This window comes from Zootoca vivipara, chromosome 3, assembly GCF_965207765.1.
Source record: "Zootoca vivipara chromosome 3, rZooViv2.hap1.1, whole genome shotgun sequence".
In the NCBI taxonomy this organism is placed as follows: Eukaryota; Metazoa; Chordata; class Lepidosauria; order Squamata; family Lacertidae; genus Zootoca; species Zootoca vivipara.
Window position 1 is genome coordinate 17217627 of NC_142586.1, and position 12112 is coordinate 17229738.

General features: G+C 44.2%; 1 protein-coding gene across 1 annotated transcript; it reads left to right on the forward strand.

Annotated features, from left to right (window-relative positions):
- The first annotated feature begins 441 nt into the window (after positions 1-441).
- On the forward strand, positions 442-11445 carry LOC118082460 (b(0,+)-type amino acid transporter 1). The gene is made up of 6 exons (XM_035109992.3): positions 442-1497; positions 4908-5041; positions 7361-7490; positions 9203-9327; positions 10191-10278; positions 10589-11445. Exons 1-6 carry the CDS (start codon positions 754-756, stop codon positions 10820-10822), a joined length of 1455 nt encoding a protein of 484 aa, XP_034965883.1. The 5' UTR covers positions 442-753; the 3' UTR covers positions 10823-11445.
- Positions 11446-12112: the final 667 nt, after the last annotated feature.

Consider the following 12112-nt stretch of genomic DNA (forward strand, 5'->3'; position numbering starts at 1 on the left):
GTATTTTAGGTTTTTTTTAATGTATGCTTTTTTAATTGAAAGTTGCTTTGAGACATTTTTGCAGTAAGTGACAAATAAAGGTACTAACAGAATAACAATAATCTATACGGTCACATCCGCACAACACATTTAAAGCATTTTGAAAGCACAAAGTTTCTCCCAAAGCAACCTGGGACCTGCCGTTTGTTAAGGGTGCTGCAAGGAATAAACTCCCCTTCCCAGAATTCTTTGCGGGAAGCAATGTGCTTTGATGTATGGCGTGTAGTGAACACAACCAACGACAGAGCTGGCTGTGAACTATCCTCAAGTGGCTTTTATTAATCAGTCACAAAGAATAAAGTACAGGGAGGGTGGCAGCTTATCTGTCGCCAATCTCACCAGAAGCAGGAGGCACAAAGCTCACCAGCCTGTGAAACCCAAAAGAGAGAGAGAAATCTTCTTGCTTTTTTTTTTTTTTGCTTGCACAGAAGGGCTCAATATGAAGACATCAACAGGGCCTGTATCAAAACAAAACAAACACTCTTGCCTCCTCCTGCCTCCTTGTAATTCTCAGCAATTCTTAAAACAAGCCAATACGAGGAAATACTTCAAGGAACTCAATTGCCAGAGTCGCACATGGCAAGACACCTCTTTCTTTTTTTCTTTTTTTTGCTGGCTGCATATAATCATTAACTTAGAAGGGAAAGCTCTCTTTTTATTATTTCACTGCTGTCACATCCTGATTCTCAAGAAGCAAATCCTATTAGTTTCATAATGGGAAAGGGAAGACCAAGCCGACCAGGGTCAGCCAGCGCTCAGCCGAGCACAGCAACTGAGATGTTGAAACTGAAGCGAGAGATTGGGCTGGCCAGCGCAGTGTCATTAATTGCTGGCACCATGATTGGTTCAGGGATTTTCATGTCCCCGGAGTGGGTGCTGCGTAACATAGGCAGCCTGGCCGGCAGCCTCATCATTTGGGCGTCCTGTGGCTTATTGTCCACTTGTGGGGCCCTGTCCTATGCTGAACTGGGAACTTTAATTAAAGAGTCGGGAGGCGAATATATCTACATCCTGCGGACCTTTGGCTCCCTCCCCGCTTTTCTCTTTGCCTTTACCTCTGTCATTGTCGTGAGACCCGCCGGCGTGACGGCCATCTCCCTGAGCTTTGCTGAATACACTGTGGCCGCCTTTCATCCTGGGTGCCCTTCACCCCAGGTAGCGGTCAAATGCACAGCTGTGGCCTGTATCCTGCTTTTAACTCTCATCAACTGCCTCAGCGTCAGGCTGGCCACCTCTGTCATGAACGTATTCACAGTGGCCAAACTGTTGGCGTTGCTGGTCATTGTGGTGGGAGGCGTGGTGCTGCTCATTCAGGGGGAAACGCACCGTTTCCAGAATGCCTTTCAAAACACAAGGTTGGAAGCCGGGGTTATCGGGATTGCGTTCTATCAAGGGCTTTGGTCTTTCGATGGATGGAACAACTTGAATTATGTGACTGAGGAGATTAAGAAGCCGGAGGTGAGTGGAGAATAGATGGTGATAATGATGAGAGAGAGATGATAGAGATAGAACACTGAATTGTTTATGTTTTATATTGTGTACGTATATGTATGTATTTGTACTTAGATTGGCAGATTTCACATGAGTTGCCATATAGCCCATGTGTCTTGAGTTTTGCTTGCATTCTGAACATGCCAGTCAATAGCTGGTTGGCCTATTTGTGGGCCTGGCTTCATTTTTAAAAAAACAAAACAGCAAGTAACTAGCCCTTATGAAGCCAGATCAAGGAGCAGGCATGTCCCATTGCATCTCCAACTTAACTAGAACTAAAATAAAAAAAATCCTTCAGTAGCACCTTAAAGACCAACTAAGTTTTTATTTTGGTATGAGCTTTCGTGTGCATGCACACTTCGTCAGACCAACACGGCTACCTACCTGTAACTTAACTAGAACTAGAAACCCTTTACTATCTAAGCGTGTATTTCCTGTAATAAATGTAGCCTTATTTTTTATATCAAGAGATTCGGTGTGATTGCTTTAGAGTTAAATAGGGTCAGCATAGACAAAGGACTGAGACGCTTTAGGAAGTTTGGAGGTTCCTCTCTCTGTCTCCTCTTTCCCCATGCAAACCAATACAATCTGAGTTACATCCCAACACTTCCAACAATGAGAGAGAGAAAGAGAGCCATTAAAAAAAATTCTCTATAATATTGAAGACATGGGGGAGGAATGGTGCTTCATTTTTCCAAAACAGGATTCAGACACAGACCAGAAGCAAAATGAACAGCCTTCAGACTGAATCAGGCTGCTTCCAGAGGGCCAAATTGGGATCTGGACTACGGAAGGTGCACAGTTCTAGAATATATACTGATCGCTGTGAAATTGTGAATATATAAGAGCCATGCATACCTAGGCTAGAAAAGCATCATAGGCAGTGGGTTTCTACACATACACGTGGCAAAATGCTCACCAGTAATCTTGCATAATGTTGTACTCTGGCATACTGTATTTGAAATTTCACTGACACCCAATGTGGCTGTAGAAATAAAGTGTGAAATTACTTTTGCTAAAACTCTTTTATCCATTCAATTCAGTTGGAATTCTCACTTACCTAGATGGATTCTCTGAGTCATAGATTACTGTACTTGCTTTTCAGACAAGTGTGGTAGCATTTGATTCAATTATGTTACCTTGATGGCTTTAATTTGTAAATGTATCACTTGCATATCTCTGTTCTGGGCACATTCTCATAAGTGGTTATTTGTGGGTTGTATTATTTGACTGGCACAGCAGACTTCCGCTTTTGCCAGGCAACTTTCCACTCCCCTCTTTTTCTCTACAGCTCCATGTACGCGCAAAAATCAGCTCCAGAGGGTTGGGGGAGATGAGCAAATATTGGAGTCATGTAGGGAGAGGACAGTGAAGCCATCATTTTCAAACATTGCAAATTGTTGATTTTCAGCCCTGGGCTGATAACTTTGCTCCCTTGTTATCTTGTTTTTGCTCTTTAGAGGGATGCGATGGGAGCCTCCTTAAATGAAAACAATGGTTGGCAAAAGGAGGAGGTTCCTAAAATTTTGCATTTATGACATGAGATCGCAGCACTCAGTCGCAAGGCATACAAATATCATAACAAAATTTTTGAGTTCACAGAACATGAATCTATGAATTGCAGCTTTCCAAGTGGTTTACAGTAGCAGGGGCCAACAATCCAAGGTCTCAGCTGGGATTTGAAGTTCAAACTTGTAAATTGCAGCTTACAGCTCCGATACGTGTGCAAGCTGAACATTGATACCTTTTACCACTTATAGCTTAAATAGTAAGCAAAGTCTAAGGTTATAGAATGCCTTTTAGTCAATCAGTGTCAGCTTTCACTATTCATTTCCTAAAGATGTGCAGATTATACCATCAGCCAAGTAAGTGACGATGCAGATGCATTTGCTCTAAAGGAGAGAGTGGAGGAGTGAGGAAAAAACAGATGATCCATTCAGGAAAACAGATACTAGTCCTACGAATCCAAAATTGGGCAATACAACAAAAATGTCCCAAAATAGTGGGCAAGCTTTTGAATTATCCTGAGCTCTTAACTAGGTTAGATTTTAAGCCAAGTTGGTGTATCTGCGTGGTACATTTAAACCAGTATGACACTACTTTGAACAGTTGTGCTTTCCCCAGATAATCATGGGAACTGTGGCTTGATAAGGGTGCTGAGAGTTGCTGGGAGATCCCTATTCCCTTCACAGAACTACACATGGGCATACCCAGGATCAAAACTAGGGTGGGGGCATGCAAATGAAGTGCCGCAGAGCATTGTGGGGCAGCACTTTCTGTGCTGTGCTCGCTGTGACTTGAAGGAGTGGGGGCTGAAGTTAGCCCAGGTCCAGGTCCAGGTTTCCCTCGACAGAGGCAGCTTCGCTGCCGCTGCTGCCGTTTCGCTTCAGCCGAGCAAGCCGAGGTGGAGCACAGCTGACAGCGTCCCTGCCTGTCGTGCTGTGTTCTCCCTTTTTTGCTTCTGGGGGGGGGGCAGCTGCCCCCCCTGCCCCGCGCTGTGTATGCCCATGGACCTACAGTTCCCAAAATTGACTGCTAGAAGCCCTACATAAATGTAAGTGTGCCTAGGCATGTCTGCTCAAAAGTAAGTCCAACTGAATGCATTAAGACTTACTCCCCGGTAAGTGTACATAGGACTGCAGCCTTAATTATGCAGTCTGCCTATCTCTCTATAACATTACAAAAATATGACCTCCAACTAGTGAAAATGAGCAGTGTAGAAAGGACTGAACTGTTGGAAGCTTTCTAGGATCATCACTAGTTTGTATATGCTTCTTAGTTTCCTGGATCCCGCAATCTCCTGGCTTGTATCAAATGCCTACCATCAGAGGTAGGCAACCTAAGGCCTGGGGGCTAGATGCGGCCCAATCACCTTCTCAATCTGGCCCACCGACGGTCTGGGAATCAGCATGTTTTTACATGAGTAGAATGTGTGCTTTTATTTAAAATGCATCTCTGGGTTATTTCTGGGGCCTGCCTGGTGTTTTTACATGAGTAGAATGTGTGCTTTTATTTAAAATGCATCTCTGGGTTATTTGTGGGGCATAGGAATTCTTCATTTTTTTTCTTTCAAAATATAGTCCAGCTCACCACATGGTCTGAGGGACGGTGGACCGGCCCACGGCTGAAAAGTTTGCTGACCCCTGACCTACCATGCTCAGAGTGGACCCATTTAAATTAATGAACACAACTTACTGATGCTCACTAATTTCAATGGGTTTACTTTGAGTTTAAAACTTGTTGGATACAGCTCTTTGCTTGGGGGCCTTTGGAGGAAACGATTCCGTGTCTGTCTCTCTCTGTGTGTGTTCAGTAAAAATGTACAAATCTAGAGGTGCATATCAGACCTAGTTTGCTTTTCTTTACTCTTTCTCCAGGTGAACCTTCCAAGGGCCATGATGATTGCTATTCCTCTAGTTACCTGCTTCTATTTGCTGGTAAATGTGAGCTATTTTGCAGCCATGACTCCTGCCGAACTTCTGTCTTCAGGTGCTGTGGCCATTACGTGGGGGTGAGTGATGCTCCAGAGCTCTGAAGACTTACCTACATATTCACCCAAAGCAACCCAATGTTATTCGTTCTGCAGTTCTTGCAAATCTACGTTCAGCTGCAGGCTGGATGAAAGTGGCTTTTCTGTTACCGTTGCACATCACCCCACATTGCTGCAACTGATAAGGAAATTGTATTTTTCCCGAGTGTGTCAAGTATCTACTCTCTAGTATAGAATCCTGGAAGAAATGCAGAAATGGGTGCAGGAGCTTCCAAGCAGATGAGATGCTGTTGCCTGCCAAGAGGGGGAGCAGCAAGGTGGTGGGGATGTCGGCATGGTGCGAACACGCCAGCAGGAGCCCCCGATTGTCTCTGCCATTGTGTTTGCAATGCATCAACTTCTCCTCCACTTTATGCTTCTCCCTCAGGGTAAGTGACCCACTTGCTAGGAACCTAGCCTAAGGCTCTGCCCCACCTGACAAGCTGCAGCGGATGCTGCAATTTCGAGAAGAGGAGGAAGGGAAAGCCAAAAGCACACTGCCTATGGGGATCTTGTCAATGGAATACTATACTCCACTTGTCTCAGGAATACCATAATCCACCGTGTCAGCCCTCCAGCTTAGAAAAACTGGGATGTGGAACTGAGGAACGTAGAATTGTGAGAACAGATTGTGAAAGCCAAACTGAAATAAGACACAGTGATGCCTGGTTATGGGTTGTATCCAATGAAGTCATCCCTTTACTGCATGGACTTCCACCTGTTAAATAGAACTCCCTCTCCTTGTTCTCCCCCATTTCCCTCTGCTTTTCCAGAGGATGGGGGGGGCACAGAACAGATTTTTTTGGGGGGGTGTCACAATACTTAGGGGTGAGAGGGAGAGGAAGTCCTGTTGCACAGGCAGAAGTCCTTGTGCTAACAGGATGACTTGGTTGGATACAACCAATAGTTAAGGCTATTTCAGGCTTTCAAGTTTCCCTGAACTCTCAGTCAAAATAAAATAAGTTTGCACAACCAAGTCACATCAGTTATTACATGCCTGTGTTAATATGCATGTGTATATGCAACACACACACACACACACACACACACACACACACACACACACACACCTTTAGCTGCTGCTGTCTGGAAAAAAGCAACAAAGCATCCTATGACACCCTGAAGATTATTTTTGTGTGTGTGTTTCGAGCTTTCCTAGGGATGATCTCTGCTACACAAAGTGGGCAGTGAAGGTGTTGGGTTTTTACACAAGCCTGGGGTCTGAGTGTGCACGAGACGATATTGTTCTGCAAAGACAAAAGAAGTGAAATAGTCAATTGCAAAGCATCAACCTGCCTATATATAGTGATCATCTCAGAAACGTTCAAGCCTTTAAAAGCTGGTGTTCAGTCTGCGCATTATAAACACTTGCCCCACATAATGCTTATGATGCATCTTTTTATAGAGTTTATGTTAATACCCATTCACGTGATAAATATAGACTGAGACAAGTGACAAAGCTCATTTCACTGTGTCAAGACAACTTTTCCATGCACTGCATTCCCTATTACTCCTGATTAACAAGTTATTTGTTACCGTTTTCATCTGTTACAGTTCTCTGAACCCCCCTTAAAGTCCTACGCCCTCTCCTGTCATTCCAGGGAGAAGGCAACAAGGGGATGGAAGAACTAAATGGTGCATTAAACAGAACTGTGTATCTCCTAGAGCAGATTAGGGTGACCACTTACACATTATCAAAAAGAGAGGAAACTCGTCACCCAAAGAGAAAACAAGAGAGAACACAATATTTGCACATAATTTGTCTATGCTAATTCATAAGCATAGATGAAAAATCATAACTATAATTTCAGTAGAATGAAATACATCTAACTTCATCAAGGAAGACAGTTCAGGTGAGCTATGTGCCTTTGAAGGCTGCTGTCTTGGTGCTGCTAATGACAGACAACCTCCAAGGCTTCTGTCTTCCTCCGTAAGGTTCTTAATTGGAGCTGGACCAGACAGCTCTCCAAACAGAAGACTCATTATTTATGAATTTTGCACTATTATGTGCATTTTCATTCTCATCTTACCCTGATATATGCATTTTGTATGCATTATTCGTTTGCAAAATTGCGTTGTGAAATGCAGAGATGTGCAAATCTTGAAGGCTAGCTGTGTTTTTATTTACCGATTGTTCCAGGAAGTGCAAACTAGGGAGCTTCACATTAAAATTGCCTCCACTCCTACTGGCTTGCCTTTCCAGTAATACCTCCTGCCGCATTAGTTGAGTGTGTGGTTTAACGAAACAAGTTTCCCTTCTTAGCCATCTTGTCACAATCATTTCTCCATCCCCCTCTTTAGGAACAAGGTCCTCGGTAGCTGGGTCTGGCTGATGTCGTTGTCCGTTGCACTGTCTTCATTTGGATCAGCGAACGGAACATTCTTCAGCGGAGGCCGCATGTGTTATATTGCGGCAAGAGAAGGCCATATGGTAAGAGCTGTGAACCTACTGATATTCCTGTGTGTGTGTGTGTGTGTGTGTGTGAAACAATGGTTTAGTCTCTTACATCCATTGCAATGCAAGCCAAGCGAAACCCATCTCTTACTATTACATGTATGTTTGACTCTTCTGTGTAATGTTCTGGTCTGATGCCAAACCCCACAGAGAAGGCAGGTCAGGCACAGAAGCACCCTGGAGAGCTCAGAGTGAACAGACGGGAGCCCTTTTAAGCTTCTGCCTCCAGACAACTCTCCCAGGCTTTGCCCTCTTGTGACCAACTTTATATTCTTAAAGGGGCAACCATCTGGCCTAAAGATGGGCACTCCTCCTCCATTCTCTAGCCTCCTGTGCGGTGTACTTTCTGTTTTGCGGGACTGGTGAGATTCTGTGGAAGTTATTATGGTCCATAGGCTCAGGCAAAGGTGCCTGTATGGGTCCAGGCTCTGCCCTGCAAATATAGGAGGTTCTTCTGATGGTTCATAGTTGTCAGCCTCGGGCTCAGGCAGCCTCAAAGCCCTGCACCTGGTCTTACTATTTAGCTGGAGCCTCTGCAGCCTCTGACTCCTAGTCTTGATAGTCGCTGGATTCTGGGTCATGACAATATTCTGTGGACTTATGTGGCTGCCTACCAATCAGCTAGGATGCGGGTGGCACTGTGGGTTAAACCACAGAGCCTAGGGCTTGCCAATCAGAAGGTCGGCGGTTCAAATCCCTGTGAGGGGGTGAGCTCCTGTTGCTTGGTCCCAGCTCCTGCCAACCTAGCAGTTCGAAAGCACATCAAAGTGCAAGTAGATAAATAGGTACCACTACAGCAGGAAGGTAAACAGCCTTTCCGTGCACTGCTTTGGTTCGCCAGAAATGGCTTAGTCATGCTGGCCACATGACCTGGAAGCTGTACACCAGCTCCCTCGGCCAATAACACGAGATGAGTGCCGCAACCCCAAAGTCGGTCACAACTGGACCTAATGGTCAGGGGTCCCTTTACCTTTACCAATCAGCTAGGGCAGCAGTTGCAATTCTTTTTTTGCGGGGAAGGAACCTATATAAAAGGCTAAAAATACGAGACATTTATGAGGTGAGGAATTCTATACTCTGATTTTCCTTCCCTTTTTATGTGATTGCTCACATCTTTTCTCTTTTGTAAGAGAATTATCACTGTGGTAGACAACCTGTGCCAATAGTCAAGTAGTATAGTAGTAGTAGTAATTAACCCCCCCCCATCTGACTGACTGCACCAGCCGCTCTAGGCAATTTCCAACAAATATAAAAGCATAATAAAATATAACATTGTGGTTCTCTTGTGCACACATATGACATCCCCTGGTGCCTTGATGTGGTTTATCCTCTGATCTGACTAGATGGTCTTTGGAATCTCTTCCAACTCTATGATTCTATTATTCAATGGGCTTCCATTCAAGTTAAGTTTCTGGAGAACCAGGATTTTTTAGATTAGACCTGACTTCAAGTTTGCAGGCTGTTGGGTAAAACAGTGACATGCGAAATGAAACAAATGTATTGCAACAGAAATCATCTGGTGGGGATTTCTGTTTATTTCTCAAAGTTCAACAGCCATGTTTATTGCTCTTTTCCTAATCAGTCTTGTGTTTGATCTTTGGAGAAAGCTCCACCGAAGTGAAGGAGGAAAAAAAAAAAAAGACGTTTCTAGCCTGTTGATGATTGTGTACTTTGTGCCTTCATTTCAGCCAGACATTCTATCTATGGCTCACATAAGATACCTTACACCTTCTCCTGCTCTCATATTCACCTCTGCTGTGTCGATAATTATGGTTATAGCCGGAAGCTTCAGTCAGATTGTGAACCTTTTCAGGTATGTATGTTTAGCAGTCTCATTACTCCATGGGTTTCTCAGTATCATATTACACTGGGACCTTGACTTGCGAGCTATTCAACATCTGACGTTTTTGAGTTACGAGCGAAAAAAGTGGCCGCGCGCTTAAGATTTTTCTGCCATCCGAACAGAAAACCCGTTTGCGGCTAGATGCAGTTTCCTCGACTTACGAGTTTTTAGATGTGGTTTCCTCGACTTACAATTTTTTCCGTTTTCAGTGCATTCCTGTGGGAAACCGCGTTTCCTACGGGAAACTCGACTTACGAAGTTTTCGACCTACGAGTGTGCATTCGGAACGGAGTAAATTCGTACGTCGAGATCCCACTGTAATTCTATTTTTGCTTCCACAGTCTTCCCTCCCCACCCCCTTGTTTTAAAAGCGATGAAAGAGTGGATAGCAACTTTTTATCCATTCATTAATTTCATTAAGCATGCCAATGCAATATAACCATAAAAGCAACAGCAGTAAAAAGAGGAAGAAAAGTAAAAGTAAAAACAATTTCAATCTCCTCTGAAAAGCCTTGTGGGAAAAGGACAGTCTTCAAAAGGTAGCAAAAAGGATAACAGAGACAGGGCCTGTCAGAAATATAAGGTGAGCATATTCCAAAGATCCAGTTCCTACAGAGAGCAATGATTGTAGATCACTCTCACCCATTCAAGCTGTGTGCAGGAGAGAAGGAAATAAAAGTGTAAGTGTGTGTGTGTGTGTGTGTGGTTTGTTTTTTTTACTGTACTACAGCCCCACTTGACTCTGACTGTTGGCCATACTGGCTGGGGCTAAACTGCATTGGAGCCCTACAATTCCAGAAAGACTAAATGCTACCAACATTATTTCTGCACAGTTTTACAGCTTGGCTTTTTTATGGGACAACTGTCGCTGGTCTCCTGTACTTAAAGATTAAGAAACCAGAATTGCCAAGATCTTACAAGGTGAGCCTTTAAAAAGAAGACGACTTAAACTAGGCATCCCCAAACTGAGGCCCCCCCAGATGTTTTGGCCTGCAACTCCCATGATCCCTAGCTAACAGTGGTCAGGGATGATGGGAATTGTAGTCCAAAACATCTGGAGGGCCGAAGTTTGGCGATGCCTGAAAACACACCACTTTCTTGATTAAAGAGAGAAATGGCCCTCCAAATTTTGTTGGACTACAACCTGCAATTAAAAAAAAAAGTTACCTGGGGGGGTGTCCTTCTAAAAGATATGTCTATAATATTTTTTATTAAAATTCTTTTCATACAGGTACCAATCATCATACCAGTAGTTTTTCTGATGGCGTCTATATACCTTGTGTTGGCACCCATCATTGATCAGCCCCAAATGGAGTTCCTTTACGTCATCCTATTCATTTCCAGCGGGATCATCTTTTATTTCCTCCTGATTCACTACAAGTACCACCCCACCTTCTTAAGAAAATTTACTATGCATTTTCAGCTGTTTCTGGAGGTTGCCCCAACTGAAAAGAATGTGGACTGATTCAATAGTCACATGCCTGCTTTGAGAGACTCATGGCAAAGTCTGTATATCTGGTCTGAACTGTCAGTCCGAACATTTGGGATCAAGTCACCATAAGCCAGGCAGGTCCAAAGTCCGGCCCGCTGGTTGATTTAATCTGACAGTTTATTTCTTGCTCAACAACTTTGGTGTCAAATCCTAGAAAAAGCTCAACAACTGCAATCCTAAAAAAAAGAGGACAACAACTTTGGTCGCCCCTCACGCATGTTCACTTCATCAAATCTGGCCCTCTTTAAAAAAGTTTGGACTCCCCTGCCATAAATCACCACCGTTTCCAAAGCTGGAGAGCAATTATTTAAGTGACCTGGATGTTTCTGAAGCAAACTTTTTAAATTATGGTGTGTGTGTGTTTCTGAGTGTGCGCATGCACACACACACACACACACACACACACACACACACACACACACACACTTTCCCCTATCCACTATAGCCACTGATATTTAATACAGTTAAAAGCACATAGAAATCAAGGAAAAGTTTTGTATTTAATGGATTGATAGTTTTCTGCTGGGGAAGATGCAGATCTTACCATAGAAACGTACCGTTTGTAAATAATAAAAAAAGAAACTTTCTAAGCATAAGCCGGCTGTTCTTGAATCTGTAAACTTGAATTGATGAGGTTGACCTCCATAGAGGGTGTTTGTAACAGCTCCTGTTTCACACTTTTGTACAGATTTTGGCCTAACTCCTGCCACTACCTACACACATGCATGTGTCACCCTGAAAAGCTTCTTCATGTGAGTTTTCCTCTCCAAACTGGCATGACATGAGTGCTTGTGGGTAGCTTAGGCGTATGCCAAGGCTACGGTGGCAACATTTCTGCACTTTGCTAAACATATGGTCCCAGGAGTACAGTCGGGAGGCGCATTAGCTACAGCAGAGAAGGTAGGCAGATGTGTAGGAGGGTGAAGTTGCAGAGTGTTGGGAAATGTCCTGGGAACTTCAAAACATCAGAAATGACATCAGCAAATGAGGGCTGAGGAGCAAGCCAAGGAGAGGTAAGCTGGTGGCGGAGGAGAAGAACAAAGGCATAAGATTAATTGTGTAGCAGTGCATGGGCATAGGCAGGGGGGGCAATTGCCCCCCCAGAAACAAAAGGCTGAGGGGTGCAGCATGGCGGCCCCAGTCTTACGCACCCTGCGCAACTCTGCAGCTTCGCGCTGGGAGCGGGAGTCTGGGGCCGCCTCCTTGGAAGAGCTGGCAGGCGCAGGCCACGTAGCCCTGCCCACATTCCCACTCTGGCCACTC